We start from the raw sequence: 20,838 nt of genomic DNA on the forward strand, positions 1-20,838 counted from the left end.
TTTTTTTTAATTATGAAAATTGTTTCCGGATTGCAAATTTATCGCAAATACTCCAAAAGCAGTTGAGTTTTCTTTTTCCAATCTAACCAGTTACAAATTAATCTTTGTGGTAAATTTGTACGGTGCATGGAAAGTGTAAATGGTTGGGTTGTAACAACATTAAGGTCGCACTACCGTTAGCTTATGTTTGAACAACCAAATTTCTAGCTCCATTACAATGGCCATGCTCCAATGAAATGTTACAACACGCCAACGTTTGCATCGGCGCACTTCAACCCGAGAGCGAATGTGGCTCCGAAAAGGCTTTTCGACTCTCGTCCACACAAAACCAGTAAGGATATCGCAGTACGCACAGACAACACACTTCCTCTACAGCATCACTAGCTGAAATGTTCTTTTCCCCGAGCTCGGATCGCATAGTATAGCTTCGTTTCAGTGGCGGCCTGCCCTGATTGGAATTTGAAGTCCGTTTTTACGCTTCGTTTGCAAGAAACAAAAGGAAAGCACAGAACAAGTGAATGCTGTTACTACTTGCCGCTTTTCCCACTTCTTTTATTGGGCGCCAATTTTTCCCCGATTGGTAAAATGTGTTTTGGCCACCAACCTACGCACCACGGCACAGCATTTCCCCCCTTTTTGTGTGTGAAAGTATAATCGCTGTCAGTGGTTGGAAGTGATTTGTGCGAGTAATCTCCATATATAGCTCCCCTTTGTGTCGCCATTCTGGCTACTCACTAGCTCAAAGCATCTGATGTTTGTTAAGTTTTTCACGAGTAAAGTGTGAAAAGTGATTAGTTTATCTATTAGGGGAAAACGTGTGGAAAATGTGCATAGCTGGAGCCCTCGCGCTTTTCCTACGCTCCACGACAAAGCTGTGATGAGAGGAGGAAGTGTTGTGCTGCAACAAGAAAATCCTGCCACCACCGGAGGCTAGAAAAGAGAGCCAGAGGAAAATCCGTGCTTTGGAGTGTGGCAATATGGAGAAATCGGTGTAGAAGTGGTTCGCTTTCTTCTGCGTCGATATAAGAGCACAGCTTCGGCGAATTTTAATTAAAGAAGGTAGGTTCGTAGAAACAATCTGCAAAAGGGGGCTGCTGCTAACTTCCGCATGCTGCTGGAGGAAGCAAACTTTTTTTTTTCGAAAAACACAGATTTCCAGCGGCGTTTCATTATCACGTATTGGGTGACCCTAGCTGCTCTGGCTTGAACACTGCGGAATTATTGATTAGTGCATCAGAGCACGTACAGAATTGAATTAATGGGCCAATAGAATACGAATTCAGGGTGTAATATGTTGCGCCCCGAAATCTATTGCCTTCAACAATGGTGTTCTTATTAGCTTTTGACCAATTTTTATCTTTTATATTATTGAATACGTTCATTCAGAAAGCCACAAACACTATAACACACAATGCATGGGAAGTGATAAGTGTTCCGTTCCGAAGTGCTCCTAGAGCCATCCAAAGGATGTAATTGTAGCCGTTCCAGTAAACTGACCGATCCTGACAGGAATAGAGAAGCTATAAGGTTAATACACGCAAACACATCGTGGGTCTGGCGCAAATTCAGGGCGCTTCCTGCAGTATCAACAACCATCGGCCAAGGGAAGAAAAACTATGCTGCGATGAAGAGCCAGGTCCATGGAGTAGCTGCGATCTACCTTTTGTTGCAGTGCGTGTCAGGAGCGGCACCGAGTAAGTATCTCCGCAAGGATATGTGCCAAATCCTTGAGTGCTATTCTTGACGTTCCTGTTTCACATAGAATCCTCTGCACTGCAATCGGGTAGTTCGTTTATGAACCTACCGAGGAAGTTCTGGCAAGACACCTACACCTACACCGATCTACCGGGGGAGGATGAGGAGCAGGAGGATGAGTCGGCCGAAAGCACCACGCACGATCCGTATCCGTTCTTCGACGATGCCAACATGGCCGCCAACGTCACCACGCAGCTTGGGAACGACGTGTACCTGCACTGTCGTGTCAACGATCTCCGCGAGCGGACAGTAAGTTCGAAACCCAACTCCCAATTCTGGATCTACCAAGTCTAAGATGTCCTTTTCGGTAATACCCTTAGGTCTCCTGGGTTCGACGGAAGGGTGATGAAATCCATCTCATCACCGTTGGCCGACAGACGTACAGCAGCGATTCGCGGTATTCGCTCCAGTTCCAACCCCCAAACAACTGGCAGCTGCTGATCCAGTACTCGAACGAGCGTGACGAGGGTCATTATGAGTGCCGCATTTCGTCCTACCCGCCGCTAGTCTACCTGGTCTATCTAATTGTAGTCGGTAGGTAACAGAACCTCCTCTAGAGCTTGGAAGCACGCCTCTAAAGTATCTTTTTTACGATACAGTACCACGGGTGGAGATCATCGACGAAAGAGGTCAGGCCACGCTGGACAAGTTCTACAAGGCGGGCAGCACGATCGAACTGAAGTGTATCATCAGCAGGGTACCACAGCCGACGAGCTACGTCACCTGGAAGCACGGCATGCGGATGCTAAATTATGACACGAGTAGAGGAGGAATTAGGTAAGCTTAGTTCTGAACTGAATCTACACCAAAAGATTCAAGATTACTACGAAAAAAAGTGTACTAGGCTGTCCTCCATCATCCAGACCCTTCGCAAGTCACTCTAGCATCTGTTACAGGCCTCCGTGCACGGATGGCATAGGGTTGATAAGCATAGGGCTTTATTCATAGTAGCTCTAAGAATAGTGCACCACTTGGATGGATTTGCTTACAGACTTTGATACTCGCACATTCCTCGAGAACCAATTGCAATCCTTATCAGTACAACTATAACTACACCCCTTTATCTGTTCCAGTGTGAAGACAGACCTGCTTCCTGGTGGGGCGATGAGCCGCCTTTACATCGCGAATGCTAATCGATACGATACGGGCAACTACACTTGTGCCCTGGCCGACATTGCACAGGCAACGGTTTCCGTGCACGTGTTGAATGGTAAGCAGACCGAAGCTTTATCTCCAAACATTGTTCCTCATCGCTTTAAAAAATCTCTTTTCTAACAGGAGAAAATCCCGCCGCGATGCAACATGGTGGAGGCGCCCAGTGGAAGCCCACGTTGGGTAGCGTCGTCGTCCTGCTCCTTATTCTCGGTGTCAGTCTCAATGCCTTCCGGTGACTGTAAGCTGGAGTGGGCAACAGAACGTTTACTACAACTATGAAGTGAACCAATTTTAGCATCAATCGTCCCCGTAACATAGGATCTTTTTAAACACGATCTTTTCTATATTCAAACCACCACCAACAAATTTCCCTACCGAGCAAAAGCGCATTTTTAGATCCCGAAGGTAACATATCAACGTGTACCAGATTTAAATTGCATCTCTTCAGCGTCAAAGTTCGGCAACGTACATTTTTGGAACGTCCTTACCCTTCTCCTAATCAATCCCTCCCTCCTCCACATCTCTTCCGAACGTTTCCGACTTGCATTTCCAGCATTTATTGCGATATATTTCCAAGCGACAGCAAATGTCGATCCATGGTTGTACTGGTCGTTGCGACCGATAAGTTTTTTATAGATTATATGTAATACACAACAACTCTAGCCGGTAAGATCATGTACGTGTACTGTAGATACGCCAAGGAAGACAAAATGGAACATATTTATATTTCCTTCGCCATCGGCTTCACCAAGCGAAGCGAGTAGAGAAAGGGGTTCATTCTCGTTGCACCAAATATACTTGAAAAAAGAAAACATTGTTGGACAAGGTTGTGATTAAGGTATCGTGTGATGGACACAAATTACAGTACGATAGTGCAGGCAGAAAATCTGGAGCAGAACGAACAGTAAGAAGAGGAAAAACCAATGAGGAAATGAAGAAAAATGGGAAACTACTACAACAGCAATATTTGTACACAACTATTTTCCTCCCGTTACAAAAAAAAACACACACACACATAATTTGCAAATCACTTGCAACACAAAAGCTAAACGATAAGTGCAGTATATAAGTATATTTAGCATAATAATATCAGTCTTCGGTTGTGATTAGAATTAAATAATTGAAAGAAGGCAAACCAACATTAATACGGCACATTATCGATGTAACGAAAGATATAAATGTTCAAGTGGCTATAAGTATGCATTTTTAGGTAGGACATGTGAAAACGAACAAGAAAAACGTGACAACCCATCCGGGCCACCTGCTGCACCAAATCCTCCAAAAGCGTAAAACATTGCAATTTATATTATCCTACTGTGTGTATTTTCACCCTCTATCAGCCGGATGTAAAAGAAAGGGAAAAATTACGGAGCCAACATATTTACGTCAGCTTCAATGTCGTCCTTCCATTCCAGAGTGGTTAAGATCGGTTTTTAGAAAATTCATTCCCGCCATCATACAATGCTACCCACGTGCACATACGAATTTTAGGAAAACTGACCGCATATCGCACTAGCTGATATTCTTTCCCACTTTCCACCGTCTTTGTTGGTCTTCTACATTCGCACAAAGCCAGCACGCGTCCACATATGAAAAATAGAAACTAGCATAACGATCAACTGGGAAGAAATACATAACGTTCCATGGGGGAACCATCTGAATCCAATGAAAAAACAAAACAAAAAAAAAGACCTACACACAGCTACAAGCCAACTATTTGTGCTACTATCGATACTACTCCACTGTTTGTCGCTATTCTAATTGTAAGTGTTGTCTACGTGATTGAACATTTTGTTTCATTTTTTAAGTACCTAAAACCGTACTCACAGAAGCCAAAGAGGCGGATGATCGTGGAATATAATTCGACGAACATGGAAAAAAAAGGTTGTAAACGAAAAAGGATATGGCGGAGATGAAAATGTTACGCTAAGTACACACATATAACACACAACGTTTCAACAAGTACACAAACTCTCCCAAAAAAAAAAACACATTCACCTTAATCGTGAAGTAAAAATACAACAACAACAACACACTACTAATATGGCGCTTATAAACTGGAAATTCGAGTGAAATTTAGCAAGTAAGAAACCATTTGTTATCTTTTTTAAAAACCAACCAAAGTAATATCTACTAGTGTGCAAAACTAGCCGTGTTCTCATAACCGTACTATGCAGAGAAACAGTATTCTTACGTACGCAAAGAAAAAGTAAGGAAGATGAAATACAAAGAATAATACAAACTCTCCAAAACGCTACTATGGTAACGCAATAGGTTGTACTCCTCTAGATTGTAAGGATCGGGCAGGAAGGGTGGAGAAAAGTATCTCAAGGAGGTCAAGGACAGAGTCAACAAAAGGTTGTGTAGACAAAGGGAAACGGTAAGGAAGATTGAAACACGGGAAAACGAAACACAACACAAAATAACCATTGAGTGAGCCATTAGACGAGTAGTATCAGTTTATACGACACGAAGAGGACGAAGAATAATAAAAGCGTTGTGAGCGTATTATTTCAGATGTTTTATTTTTCATATAAAAAAAACCAAGCAAAAAATACAAACGCTAAACTAAATAAAATAGTTTTTATAATCAGATGTATTATTATACACAAAAACGAATAGCAAATGCATATAAAAAAAAAACGGTAATAGCACATATAAATGAAATGGATAGAAAGGTAAAATACAATGAAACGTTTTTTGGTATATTGGTTTAAAAGTAACGAAACAGTATTTCAAACTGATCTGTAAAATGATGGTTGTGGTCAACGCTGAATATATTATACATAAATATATATGAATGAAATAACGAACCGAAACACTATAATGTATGATGTATTGTAACTTTACATGACAAAAAAAAACCCTTAACAATTATGAAATGGAACAAATAAAGTATTCGAAAATTATAATCTAGCAAAAAACACGAAATAGAACGGATTTTTTTCTACTATATTGTTTGCTTTCCCATTCTGACAGCAGGTTTGAGCCCTAAGAGCAGTGGAATTGTTTCTTTCGCTGTTGACTACTTGCAAGTTTGTGAAATAAACATGTAACATTCGTGTTGCTGTAGTAAGGAGGGTTTTTTTTTTATATATATATGTATGTATATAGAGAGAGTTTATTTCATCGTTATCTTCAATAAATACGCTTGTTGTAAAAATAGATGCTTCCAAAAACCTTCCTATAGCTATTTGGCAAGATATTTCTTATAGTGTGTGTCTGTTTGTTTTTTCATAGTTCAGTTGGGCTGTCGTACTAAATCCGCTCAGCTTATCATTACTCTTTCGTGTCGCACCCATCTTGCCCATCGATTGTATTTATGCTGCGGTGTTACAGTTGCTTGAATTCCGGAATCGATTGTGTAATGTGAAAGGGGGGTTGGCAGTTAATACTGTTTTCTGGTTCACCAAGTGTGGGGTCGTCTCCTATAACTATGATAATTGGTGTAATTTGTTTCCGTTCTTCAACAAAGTAAACTGATCGCGTTAAGAGTGGGCTAAAGATGGCTATCAAAAATAGGTTGAGTCGTTCCTGAGCCCTTTTTGTCCCGTCCGTTCGATCCACATTTAGCAGCAGCCGAACTGTGAGTGTGATTAATTTTTGTTTTACTTTAATAAATGCAAAGTCAAAGAGTTAAGAAAAGACGCGTCGTTTTTTATCTGAGCAAATAGTGACAGAGCGTTTCTGATTGTGTAGTCTAATTTCCTTGTTTCATTGTATTCGCACTACGCCAAGATCTTTGGCACTCCTGAGCAACTGCAGATTGCTTACAAATACGTCAGGAAAAGTAAGGAGCAAACAATAATGTATACTGTTATTTGATGGTTATACATAGAAAATTTGAATTGTTTAGTTGTTTTTAAAGTACATTCACACACAAGAAGGAAAAACTTCAAATTTCACACTCAAACGCTATAAGCGCTCCACGCGCGAGAAAAGCAACAGCCAACGCGCGGGGCCGCAGATTAATTAATGGTTGGTTTCTTTAACATTAGTAACATTAGATGTAGGAAAGTTGGAACTTTCGAAGTGTGTTCACTCATACATTGCGGGCTAGATTAAGCAAAAATCCTAGTTACGTATCATTACTCCCACCTACTCCCCTCCGATGGGCAAAAAAGTGTGGGAAAATAATATAATTTAATCTTTTAATATTGCTGTCTTGAAACACTTTCCAGAAAACCGAAAACTCAAACTACATGAACAAAGCATAGACTAGGCAATGTTTGGAAGCTCTAAACGCTGCTCGCTCCCAGCGTGCCCGCCGTTAAAAAAGAGGGTAAATATTCACTGCTGAGTGAGAGTGTCCTGTGGGCATCTTCCGGCGTTTAATGGTTTTTTTTTTAAATTCATACACCCTAAAATTTCGACACAAATAAAAACAAAACAAAAAAAGGCAAGATTATTGGTCATTTCATGACAAGTGACAGGACAAACTTAAACGTATACAGCAGGAAACTTTGAAGAGAAAAGCGCAACTGCCTTAACGGTTCTCTAGTTTATATACAGAGACACAGAAGAATTCAAACACGAATAATCTTGAGCAGAGAATTGTTTTTTACGCGCTTCATCATCACAGAGAATGGCATACGTTCCTTGGTTATTGTTAGAAGATAAACGTTATTGCGCAAACTGATCACCACCAAATGTGGCATGGATTTCTCACTCAAAAATGTGTATATGTTAATATAATGCATGTTGTATATAAGTCAGGGCATGGAGTTAAAATCTTAACGTATTGAGAGATGAGTTGCATTGTTTTAGAGAATCATATTGTATAGTGTAGAGACGAGTCAATCGCCCTAGTGTATGTGTATGTGGTGATTGTTGCTGATGTGTGCTTACATAAGATTGATTTCTTTTTTTATATAATCTATTCGCACTATACAATATGAACCAATCATGACAGTAGAATCACGAATTAGACGAATAAAAACTATACGCTGGGGGATAAAAACAATGTTACGACGTTGATGATGACGGTCTTATGAAAAAGAGTATATCAGACTTAGATGTGTAATGATGGAAGCTTAATTCATTGTTTGTTTGTTTTTTCTTTTATACTTTTAGTTGATTATCACTCGCGTTAGTAGTAGTTGTTGTAGTAGCAATAGTAGTAGTATTGGTGATAGTATTAGCAATAGCGGCATGATTGGTGGTTGCTGCAGCATTATTTGGCATCACGGTAGGCCAAGCTATTTTGGCGTCGATCCGCTTGTATGCGATCATAAAATGCTTCCCTTTCGCCGCCATCCGGACGTCCTGCGGGCATTCGGTGTCATGTAGAAGAGTTTCTATAATGTGGAAAGGTGAGAAAAATCTGTAAGTATCGCGGATTGCCGTTTGTGTTGGTCAGCAAACCCAGGGTGCGCTGCTTACCTTCACCGTCGATCAGCTTAAATAGCCCATAATCCTGGGCATTCGTTATTCTCGCCTTGTGGGCAATAATTCGACAAATCTCCTTGGTAGTCGTGTGCGGCCGTATCGGTAGTGTGCGCGTCTGTATGGAACCGTTGTATTCATCGGGGATGATTACGCGCAGCACCGACGAGCAGTTTGGCATCGTCGAGGAATCCCACTAGAAAGCAATCCCGCAAAAACCGCATCAGTATCAGCAGAACTTCAACGTCGTGACTATACTTACATCCAATGTGGAGTGCCCTTCCAGCTCACTAAGAGTAAAGTTCTTAAGTACGTGGACCGCGCTGCAGAGTGCTGTCAGATAGTAGCCAGCCTCGCCACTCAGCAGCGATGGTTGAAGCAAACCCCACATGTACTCGGCCTCGATTTCGGCACCAACAAAACCACAGTGTGCAACCACCATCACGAGTACTGGCAGGAAGTCGTCCGCACTGAGCTGCTGCCCGTTGCAGCAGGTGGTGGCCTCAAAAATGGTCGAAACGGCTGCCAGCAGGAGATCCAACTTTGCTAGCGGCAGCTCAGCCTCTTGAAGACGCACGAAAAGCGTTGCGATTTGACGCATGGCGGTAGGACTCGGCGGGATGACATTGTTCTGAAACGGACCAAACGAGCAAATAGTTTATATCCGCACAAACTTTCACGGCCGTTCGAGCTGTAATACCTTAATTCCGAATGCTGCTGGACCACGGCCCGCAGTTAGGCGCACTTTTTCCACTATCAGCAGTATGTCACCCGACTGGCTGTAGTAATCCACGAACAAACCGTATAGATGCTCACGCAGTGGCAGTATCACTAGCCGGTGCATCACCTCCTCCAGTATTGCGTCCAGGTTGAGGAACTCGTCCGGTTTGAGCTGAGCTCGCGCCTTTTGCACCTCGTTCGCAAACTCGCCCTCGCCGTGCTTTACGAGATAGTTCTTCATGCCGGACATAAACTGGCGCATGTTCCGCATCACGACCTGCGGATGGGGTGCGGCCTTCGATTCCTTGGTGCAGGCAATGAAGTTGCTAATGTTGCGCGAGAAGGTCGAGTCTTGCTTGTTGGCAAGATAGAAGGCGTACGTTGCGATCGACTCTCCCGGACCGTTGTGAGATGTTCGGTTGCGTGGATGACCTATGTTTGAATAAAACCACGGGGCAAATGTGTTAAACTCTTTCCTGTAGATAATGCTTATGTTTAAACGAGCGTTTGACATCACTTTTGCATAACCTATCGTTTGTTTGGTATACCTTGAAGAACTTTGTCCTCACAACAAGCGAACAGTTTGTCCACCAACATCTGCCACATGCCATCGAATCGGGTCGTTTCGTTGATCTCCGTCGCGTGGTCGAGACGGCTGAATATCTTACGATATCGGCGCTTGACCAGCAGTGCCCGCCCACGCTGTTCCTCGATGTGACACAAGTTCAGAATGATGTTGCCATTCTCATCCAGCCCGAACAGTTGTTCAACATCCGCCGCTTCCGTAGCTCCCCGGGTGGATACGGCGGAGGCACTGTTCTGTTCTTGCGCCAGGTCCTCGACCATGATCAGACAGTCTGAGGTGCTGAGCGTTGGTGGTTCACAATCGTCATACTCAACGCGATACCAGCCCTGATCCAACAGCCACAGACAGCAGGAGCAGACCAGGTTCCCATTTGTCACTGCCGGATAGTCGGTGGAATGGGAAACTTGCAGTAGCGATGACTTCCCAATTCCCCCAGCAGAGATGCAATCCGGCACAGGGAGACCGTCTTGTATACTGAAACCGCCCAACAATCGCTCAAACCGTCGGCAACTCTGCTGCTGCTCCGGTGATTTCACATCTTTAAGAGAGGCTGAGCGCTTTCGTGTAGCGCGAGTTTGCGACTGTCTAGCATCGCAGCCAACCGGATCGACGGTAACGATGGCCGGGCCCTTATCGGCAGTGGCTACTATGTCAACAGTCGTCCGGCATTCACCTTCATGGCGTAACGACGGCGTTGACGCAACGGCCGCTATCCCATTTATCGTAAGCCCGCCACGGTGGTGAATGTTTACCGATGGTTTACTACCGGTTACCCTAAGCCTAGCCCGTTGCTCCGGTGGTCTGCTACCTCCCGTATCCGGCTGCCGATGCTGTTGTTGTCGTGCGAGATCGCCATCTCGAGATCCGTATTCACATCTGCCCGACGCCGACGACGATGCACCGTCGACGAAGATACAGTTTATCACGGCTACTTCATTCCGGTTCACGTATCTTACATGTGACCACCTTCTGCACCACTTCATGACTGATAGAGAAGCGATTTTTGCCTGACTGCACAAAGCGGCGAAATCGATAGTTTCTCATTAGAACGGGCCGCGGACCGGAAAAGTCCTTGTTTTGGGTTTGGCCTCTCGCCTGCCGAGCGTGCTCCTTCCGGGCGCACGGGAAATAATGTCCAACTCTCGAATGCGCCTCTAATTTGATCAATATAGGGGTCCTTCTACTCAACAGATCAACATCGATCGACCGCTCAGCGCGACGACAACAATCGAACTGAGTAGGCCGTCGATTCCTCTTTTCCCAACCCGACCGAGGCGCATTTCCTGGCCCTCCAAACGGGCTATCATGACGGGCAAGAAAAGAAAGAAAGAAAGAAAATGAAGAGACCTTGGCCCTTGGCCCAGCGACAATGTGACAGTGAGGGTGTGTGTGTGCGTTTAGTCCGTTTACAGCTCATAAGATTCTCTGTAAATTACGCATCTCTTCCCCGGATCGAGCATTTCCAACCATCGCATGACCATCATAGGAGGCGCCGAAAAGAAGTTCCTCGAACAGAACATCCTCGAAGTGATACGCAATAAAATAACGCATCATTATTTAAAACGCTTCAAGGCGAACGAATGCAAATATGTAAACTCAAACTCTGCATGCCACCCTCTGCCGATCCCTTAGTACCGAAGTTGGTGCAAGCTTCCGTCTACGGCGTCTTCTACGGCGCGGCGGCACTGAGTAATCAGTGAGTAAACAATGGCACTTATCAGACGATTCGAACTTTGATTGCCACCTACTCCGGGGCGGGCGGTAGGCGTGCAGTTGGCAGAAGATAGTGCAATTTATGAGGCATTATGAGTCGGCGCACTCTCCGCATCTTGCGTACAGCATCCCAAAAGGGAGCGGCCAAGTAGCATGTGCCCTGAACGAAGGTTTCACCACTTATCGACATGCGGGACTGGCGAATTGGGTTCATTACAATTGGCTCTCTTCTCTTCTCGTCGTGGCTTGAGAAATGTGTGTCAATCAATTCGTTGCTGGTTTTCACAAACACTGCTTTGGCTGATGCAACAAGTGAAATTAATTCAACATCCTTTCTACGCCATGACTTTATTACGCGTTGTGAAGGTTACCAACCATCAAGAAGTTTCCACATCCTTGTTTTGTTATTGTTTCAGTCGGGTTAAGAGAAAACAAACTCAACACAACAACAACTTGAGAAAACTGTTTGAATGGCACATACGAGAGTAATTTAGGTAAAAAAAAACCATTACATTTACATTCCTACCCCTACTGCCCAAAACCTTCCCAATTTTACAGGTAAAGGATGCAAGTAGAGAACATAAACAAACCCTTTCTGTTCGGAGCCTTAGGCCCTTATCCTTGTGTTTAGCTATATTGTTTCTGCGATGTTGTTAATATCTGTGGAAATTTTCCACAAACCCTTGATTTATGATACCCACAGTGGCATCTTTTTTCTACAGCAACATCCATCATGGTTGTTCTCTTGTGGTATTGTTTTCTCATCACTACGATCATACAAGCCCGTTTATCGGATAACCGAAAACACAGATGATCGAAAGTTGTCCAAACTATAGTCAAAACATCACCTGGCAACATGTTACACATTGAAGCATTCATGACTTTATATGCTTCTTGGGTCCTTTTGTGTATGAACGTGAAGTTTTAAAGTGAAAGTTTGACCTAATACATCGAATAGATTACTCAATATCATTGTTGGTAAGTATAATTACATAAACAATAGGGAATAATTAAATACTCTTACTTAAAGTGTGTCGAGCGATGTCGAAATCAATCCTCAAATATTATCTTATAAGAAGCGACATAATACTCACTCAAGATTTCTCGATCGCGGCAACTACGGGTGCGCAGGATGGTGGCCACTTTTTGCTGCGATTGTGTTTGCTGCGAACCCTCTTTACGGCATCGACCATCCTTCGGTACGAGTCCGCTGCTTTCGAAGTTATTGCCCGCGCTGCTGGCGTTTGCAGCAGATTCTGCAGAAAAGCGATTAATCAGAAGTAATGATCTAATATGTTGGATATCGTAAAAACGCTTTGCTAAGTGTGCTTACGTTCGTTCGGGAAAAACGAGTCCCACTGTGAGCTGTCCCAGGGTTCAGAAAAAACGGTTCCATCGTCCGAATGCGCACTGTTGATGGCTGATGTGGCATATGCTAGTGAAAATAAGAGAACACAATCACCATCAATTCACGGCCGTCAATGAATGAAGTTACCATTCTCACATACCATTGACGTGCTTTTCTACGTTGTCATAAGCCGACTTCCGTTGTCCTCTGTTCCCGAGCGTACCGAAGCTGGTATCTCCGTTCGTCCCGTTAACTCCACCATCGTACATCACGTTACCGTCCAACAGTCTTTCGGAGAGGTTTAAATGGGGTAACTTTTTGGCAATGATTTGATGTATCGTCACAGGCCGCGAAGTTGTGGCCAGACTGTCCGTGCTTTTCTGGTGCATTTTGCCGGAATGAATGTCGACGTTCTTCAGCGATGCTGAAGGTGTTTTCCATCGTATGTCCGAATCATAATCACTGCTGCCATGCCCATACCTTATACCACCACCACCGGTGATGCTTAGTTCATTTAACCGAACGCCTGTTATGAGTGAATCCGTTTTCTCCAGCGCCAGTTCATCGAGCGATGTCGCAAAGTTATTCTGTTGGAGGTTAAAGCAAAGCAACGCTAGCATTAAATCCCGTTCTTGGTCAGCCCTTGTCTCTACTGAGGTAGTACTCACGTTGACATGGCATCCATGTCCATTACCCCAAGGATGCGCAGAAGGTGTCAGGATGTCTTCATTAACCAACAGCTGCTTCGGTGGTTCCGAATGGCGCTGGCTACTGTTCGCCGAAGCCATCCGATTTAACGGACTGCGGCGTACAATATTGTGCATCGACAATATATCGGCCGGATCGGCATAAAACGGGCTGTTTTGCTTCTGTTCCTGATTGTTGCCGATCGCGACTACCGCATCAAAAGTGATTGGTGTCCCAGCTGGGGTGGAATTGGAAATGTTCAAACACGACCGCTGACGCAAATCCAGAAATGCGGGTCGGCCTCCAAAGCGTTGGTCTTCCTTCGGTATGGGAGAAAAGGTTTTGAGAGCCACCGGAGGACGCGGTTTCTCGGTCGGTGTGCTTGCACGATCGCTCGTCGCACCCGAGTCCAACCCATGAACCGGTATGCCGAGGTTATCCACGGAAAACGTCGACACACCGTGTCCAGCCGGCCCTTTGTACGACGATAGTTTTCCGTGGCTGTAGGTCATGGATTCCACCGATGGAGAAACGAGTCCCTTTAGCGCTGCAAGGTTGAGAAAGAATATGGTTGTTTTTGAGAAGACGGTCGCTTTCTGCAGCTTGTTGTGATAAACTCACTTAAATCTTCCAAACCGTAGACTCCTTGACGAGTTGATGCTAGCAGAGACCTTCGGTCGCTCTTGGTGGCGTCTTGTGACCAGATGTCTTCATAGTCGCTTATCTTGTCCCCTAATGTACTTCGACAATACACCGACGGCGATTCTAGTATATCCGACTCCTGTGGAAAAACATTCAAAAATCAAATGATAGAACAATGTAATTATGCCAATATTTCTCATGAAAAAATATTAAATAGTCATTCAAAGTAAACTAAATCAGGAATCAGAATCCTCTTACCTGATAGTGTTTGGATTCTTTCCTCTTGTTGCGCCGGCTTACACGGGTGCTCGTTGGAATGCTGATGCAGCCGGCATCGAGTGGTTCCGGCTTTCGCGGGTCACTCTCCGGTTCCAACTGTTGTGGAAATCCGGAAGCTCGCTGCCCTTGATTTTCCCCAACATTATCAGCGTCGCCCACGTACCACACGGCGCTGCTGACTGCCTGAAAGCTGCTGTTAGTCGGCGCTTGGAACCCAGAAGCTGTCGGTGTAGAAATCGGTGTTTTTTGTGGAGTAAACATGCTAACGTTTGCATCTGCAGCTGACGTCAAGTGCTCTGCCGTCGAGGGAGGTTTGATACGCCTTGCCGGTGGTGCCGGAGGGCTCCGAATAGGTTTAATGTTGAGCGTATTTGGTGGTGTTGGCCGTGGTGCCCGAAGTTTTCTCTCCAGTGTGCTGGTGTGTACTACGGTGTGTTTACCACCGTCGACCGAGGAAGAGGCTGTCGACGTTGACATTTCACCGCCAAGGTCAGCACCATTCGTGCTATGGACTACGGTGGAGCTTCCATGACCCAGGATGTTGGCGTTGAACAGCTCAATCTGTTTTTCGACCTCGTGCGGTGTAGCGGGTGAGATGATTTGCTTGCGCGCTTTAAAAGTGCTGGTTTTCCCGATAATACCAGTTTGCTGCTGAGTCGGATCCATCGGTGACATCATGATGGCACTGTCGATCGACTCCGGACTCAGGAGTGTATGCCCATTGCCGACGGTGAAGCTGCTCATCGTCGAGAACGTGTCGGTCGGGGTTTCACCGAAGGTGGCTCCAGCACCCATTCCACCGTGGGCCACCGTGGGCGTGTGGTTAAGTACGGAGGTGCCAATACCGCTGGAGTGTGTCGCCTCGGACGGGGTGTTCATGTGACTAGAGTTAGCCGACAGAGGTGCGGCGGTGGTCGGTTTCAGTTTCGGAGAGCTGGCCATCGGATAGCGCCAGAACTCCTGTCCCAGCAGAGCCAGCGATGACAGCTGCTGGCGGTTTTTCGCTTCCCGCAAAGCGGCCGGAAGGCAGAGTTGCACCGGTAGCTCGTCGCAGCACTGCGTGTAGTGGGCAATGAGGGCGGGAATCGAATCGAACTTGAAGCGTGAGCTTTCCAAGCTCAGTAGCCCATTGTTGGCTTGGATTAGATAGTGTTCGATGTATGGACCCGAATTAGCTGGCAGTCGCACCGACACCGCCATCGTTTTCGACTGACTAGAACCCCGAACGATGAAATTCTGAAAAAACGATCATAAAGAAAAGGATTAGTTCGGGGGTGAATGGACTAACAAAAGTAACAGTGTTAGTCGCTTACCCCTTCTTCCTTTCCCTGCAGTAGATGTATTGCTCCGGAACGCTGTATTCCAGGCAGGAACCAAACGGGATGCGTTCGAAGCAATCGCTCCACCAAACTCAACACGCAGGCCGACGGATTGGCAGAATTCTCCGATTCCTGCTCCGACTCTTCGCTGGAAGTATCTTCCCCTTCGGCCAGTATGCCTCCTTCCGAGCTGGACACCAGTGATGTATGAGACTTTTAGAAGCGATGCGATGAAAATAAACGAACGAGCATTGTATGTGTGAGAGATTTTCCGAAAAGTTTTGTTTTAAGCTTGTCCTCCTCCTCCCCTACCTCGTACAATTCCTCCTGGGAAAGCTCACGATTGCTCGGTAAAAGTGGCGCCATGTCGTCGTCCATTATTTCGCCTTCATTCGACTGCATCTGAGTGTTGGAATGCAATGCACTGAGGCGCTTTTTCGCTACGACCAGTGATGAATCGGTGCTGGAATAATTTTTTTTTAATTAGAACTCTCTCTTTCTTGTGATGTTCAATTGGATGTATTACCCTCTTGATAACCGGTTTCCACTGCTGCTGTTTGATGATTCATGCTTAAACTTGGTCACTTCTGCATACCGCCTGATCAGCGAAGAACTGTCGACCACATTCGCTCCACCGTCGAGCTGATCGCGGCCGCCACCGTCCCCATCGCCACCACTCGTCGCCCCGGGATCGTATAGCTTCGCAGGCAACGAAATGGGGCGCCCGTGGGCCGGAGAGATGTCGGCCGCACAGTTTGCCAGGTGCCGGTTCAACTGACGTGTCGTTACATCCCGACTGTGGTAGAAATCACCCCCGAATTTATCCACGGGTATGTCCTTCCGCTCGTAGCAGCTATCGTCCGTTTCCGATTCCATTCCGGAATGCGCTCAATCGCAGACAAACGCGGCTAAACGGCTTAAAATGTTACTTCTCTAGCGAATGTAGCTGCGATACGGCGACTCGAGACCAGCCCTGTGAGATAGTGGAAGAAACACGCATTGGGTTCAGCATACTGCATGCATACGGAATTATGTAAACAACAATTAATGTTTGCTTTATTTTTATCTCTTCCGGAGCGTCGACGCTACAGGGCGTCGATCATTTTATTCAAAACGACTTCGTATGTTGACCTACTCTTGATATGATGGTTGATATCGACCGACAATAAATGCAGTAGAATTCGGGGTAACATCAAAAAAAGGCCCTTTTTTAATAATGGTAGAAGTTGCTCACAAATGCAGCCTGCCTTCGTACGATTACACATTGCTCCTTTCAGATATTCGATAAAGCCAGATGATTATGAATACTTAATATGTCCAGGTAGGAACCATTCACATATTCGTAGAATTGATTAATTATAGTTTGAATTATAGTTTAGAATTATAGTGAAATAGTTTGATGAAATGGATCTGTTTCTGCTAACGACTAGTGAAACAAGAAACCTCTCCAACATGGGACCGAAATTTCTATTGAAAAGTAGAACTCCAGATCCTCGGTCTCCTTTGTTAAAGTATTTTTAGGACTAAGTTCTTCTGTATTAGAACTTTTATTTGTTCAATTAGCCGAATATTACTGCTCCGATGTTCGCCTGCATTTATGCGCATAGACGCGTCTCGCGAGACAGTGGAAGAATTAGCACAGCTTTGGTTTCTTTTTTTCCCCCGGATGCATCGCTCAGACAAAGCGCATTTCTTCATTGTGAAAAAGTGAGATCGTCCGCGAACGTCCAAGCGCGTGTTTGGTAATGTTTTGAATGGCTTCGTCGCCCTACTGGATAGGAAAACACAACTCGTTCAACGCCAGCCTACTACCGTCGTTCGTTGACTCTTCCTCGCGATGAATGATGCACATTTATTTCAAACGCCAGATGGCAGCGAGCAATGTTTCTTCAATCGGCTTAATTGATTCAGGGACGGGTCGGTCGGTCTACCGAAATCACACTGGAGCACTGGGGGTGAGGAGTTTTATCTCCACCGTCCACATCTCAAACACTGTATTCACTGGCGACACTGGTTGTACCACTGGCGAGAAAGGCGGCAGAAAGTTACACAACTCCAAGCATTTTGTTGTATACTCTTGGGATGGGGAAAATGACACATAAAGCAGCATAGCGAAACACACTTTTCTTAGAGACAGGTTTCCGATTGCACTTTTTGCTCTTCCATCCTCCGCCTGCTCGTCACTTAAAAGCATTAAATTCCTCCACAATCCCGACCGAATGGGGTGGGGGTTCCCCAAGATTCGGTCGGTTGGCTGGCGCGGGATGACCTGAAAATAATGGGCCAGAAGCACCTACGCACCTGCCCCCCTCCGGCGGGGATGAAACAGCAACACATGCGTATTCGGAGCACAGTTTGCGGATGGTTGTGTATTATTAGCATAAAATTTGGATCGATACGGGAAAGCTATTGCATCAAATATTTAATGAATGGTCGATCCCCTCGCTTAATGGATCCTGGCTGGGCCAGCGGGCGCAGGTAGCCCCAGTACGGAATTCTCTAGCATCCACATCATGTTGCCGCTTTCCTCCCACTTCTGTATCCCTTCCCCACTGCATACCCCTCTTGCATACCGCACTCTTTTAGCACCACCACGGGTGGTTGGACTTGGAGTTCTTAGGACTAAGAAGTCGGTCGGAATTTTATACATTTTGCATAGCTTTGTTAAGCATGTTCACTAATTTCCCATTTTCCACGCACTTCTTCGACTACAGAATCGACTTTCCACTAGGTGTACTACGAAAGACTGTCATTTGCGTGGCCAACGCATCGAATGCACAGACAGACCACAGAGATTTATTGTTACACTTCTTCGAGCACGTACGAACCTGTCTTCTGATTCATGTCGGATCCTAATATCACCTCCGACAGCGGACAACGCGTTGAACCGTTCTGCACCACCAAATCACAGCATTTTTGCATCTACTTTAGCAGCGACAACGACCGAAAGTTGTGTTGAGCAATTGCATTTCAACGAAACGAGAAACGAACTGAGTTTTTCTGCAAGCTGACAGCAGTGTTGCCTGAAAGATCAAAACATGCACCACTGTGACCAAGATGTGTGGAGTAGAACGTGCTTCAAACACCTTGGCCATAATTTCAAATAATTGCTGAAATAGCCAATTTGCTGATAACTTCAGTCAATTTGAACAATGGACCTCTTAAATAAAAGTTCATTTAATAAAATAATATTAGCATTAGCCAATTTACTTCTAGTTTTATAGAAAATTTTCCAAGTGCGTTGGAGAGAGACAGCTAGAGTTCCTACCCGGTTTCATTGACCTCCAATACCGGTTCAGCAAACTTTCCCGAAACCAAACCAAGATTAATGGTTAAAGAGGTGAGTTCAGACCCACATTTGGTATCCAAGCCAAACAACAGTACATTTTCTCTTCATTTTCAGTTTCAATAAAACATTTTGCTAGATAATTTGTTAGTCTTCAATGACGAACTGGAAACTGTATTCAAAGCTGACAAACCATAAAAGAAAGTTTGTTATTTATCGAACAATTCAGGTCCAAATCATGCACAGCTTGTTTTGCCCGTTGATTCCCTAGATTTGTTCAACTTTTAAGTGCTTTATTTGTCTTTATTGAAATAAAGAAGGTTGCAAGATCTATCATCTGAGACCTGCAAATCAATGAATGATGTCGTACATACTTCCGTAATATTACGCCATGTACGTTTTCTCCAGAAAAACACTAAAAATGACCTATGAGTCAACATTGAGCTTATATTGTTGTAGGTTGTTTCCTATTATTCAATACAATTGTTTCGTACAATTCCTAGAACTTTTGGAACTTTTTATCCAACATCGCTTTTTTATCAATTTACAGCCACAGAATAACGCAGACCAGACATGGATGTGTCAAAGATTTCGTGCACGTGCGTTGGAGCCTCTGGGCATCCCCCATTGTGGCTCCATATACTTTTTGGGCAGCTGCGCAATAACGACGAGGCTACTACTTGGTAGTAGGAAAACAAATCAACGACTTTCACCCTACAGAACATCTTTTTTTTTAGTAGAAACAGTCATATCGATGACTAATGTGTTTGGTGGTATTACTTTCGAGGGGTTTCTAGTTAAATGTCGTTGAATATCAAGTGTACCATTTTATTAGGCTCTTCGCCGTTTGAGAATGTAAAAAACTATGCTAAATGTTTGTGAATGTTTACTCACGATGCAAATTTTGCTAGAATGCACAAACCCATGCGCCAAAGAAGTTCTTAGTTGTGATAAATGTTATCGGCATCCACTGGAGTTTTTTTCCTTGGAGAAATGTGCGAGTTGATTACGCTACGGACAAGGCTACTTGGCAGCAAACATGTACAGATGAATGCAAAAAATGTATCTGGAATGTTGTATGATGCATTATTTTTGAGTTTCTTTACTATGTGCAGATCGGTGCAGCTTAACCTTCCCTTATTCCTAAATCTGACAGTAATTTCCCCTGGGGAAAGATAACATTCAGACGACGGTTGATAAATACGGTCCGAAACGGAGTTGCGGGAAATATGCTAACGTTTCGAAGAACGGTCATCTTAGTGCGACGTCGAATGATTGTTCCCGCGATTGAATCTGGACACATGCTTCGCTCAGGGCAGTAAGATATCCTTATCAAGTTCTTGCTTCCTGTTGTGGAGAACTCGCCACAACCAATCGCCTTGTTCTGCGATGGCGAAGAAGAGAGAGAAACATACTGCATTGCTTTAAGAATGCAGATAAATGAAACTATAAAAGCAACAACCCTTTGGGCAGAAAATTCTTTCTTATTGGCGCGATGACAGCAGCAGCGGAAGCAGTGAACGTGTTAGAACAACGTGCAATCTACAATTCGGTCGTTCATTAGGTCATCTAGCAACGTTTCTCTAGCTAGCTGCCTAGTGAAGGGCAACATTGTACTTGCTATCGACAAGAACAATAAGGAGCAAACAGTTGAATGAGAAAAGTGAAAGTTAAAGAATACTCGTCGTGGTACAAACTCGACGCAAAGTGTGGTGTGTTTCCCTTCGGATCGATACAAAATTTACCGTTTCTCACCCAACGGGTCTGGGTTTCTATACTGACGTGACTAGTTCCCGTGGATGTTCTTGAGATTCTTGTATGTGCTTTCATATTCCTTATCAATTAAAGAATCGAATTTCTCAAATAAGTTGAAGCCTTGACATCATAAACAACATACAAAAAGTGTATGATGACAAGTTTTCTGTAAAATGACGCATTTTATTTTGTTATGCATTCGCTCCGT

General features: G+C 44.5%; 2 protein-coding genes across 2 annotated transcripts; one reads left to right on the forward strand and one right to left on the reverse strand.

The window, feature by feature from the left end:
- Nucleotides 1-1,624: 1,624 nt before the first annotated feature.
- On the forward strand, nt 1,625-3,146 carry LOC131289210 (uncharacterized). The gene is made up of 6 exons (XM_058318422.1): nt 1,625-1,694; nt 1,763-2,004; nt 2,076-2,289; nt 2,355-2,532; nt 2,829-2,965; nt 3,034-3,146. Exons 1-6 carry the CDS (start codon nt 1,625-1,627, stop codon nt 3,144-3,146), a joined length of 954 nt encoding a protein of 317 aa, XP_058174405.1.
- Nucleotides 3,147-7,341: 4,195 nt separating this feature from the next.
- On the reverse strand, nt 7,342-16,535 carry LOC131288223 (protein sprint). The gene is made up of 13 exons (XM_058317340.1): nt 16,116-16,535; nt 15,902-16,052; nt 15,584-15,802; nt 14,250-15,506; nt 13,971-14,130; nt 13,331-13,896; nt 12,823-13,249; nt 12,648-12,749; nt 12,409-12,570; nt 8,996-9,447; nt 8,558-8,926; nt 8,293-8,491; nt 7,342-8,207 (listed from the first exon to the last, which is right to left on the reverse strand). The coding sequence occupies exons 1-13, from the start codon at nt 16,463-16,465 to the stop codon at nt 7,972-7,974; spliced, it is 4,650 nt and encodes a 1,549-aa protein (XP_058173323.1). The 5' UTR covers nt 16,466-16,535; the 3' UTR covers nt 7,342-7,971.
- Between the last annotated feature and the right edge of the window lie 4,303 nt (nt 16,536-20,838).

Source organism: Anopheles ziemanni, chromosome 3 (assembly GCF_943734765.1).
Source record: "Anopheles ziemanni chromosome 3, idAnoZiCoDA_A2_x.2, whole genome shotgun sequence".
NCBI lineage: Eukaryota > Metazoa > Arthropoda > Insecta > Diptera > Culicidae > Anopheles > Anopheles ziemanni.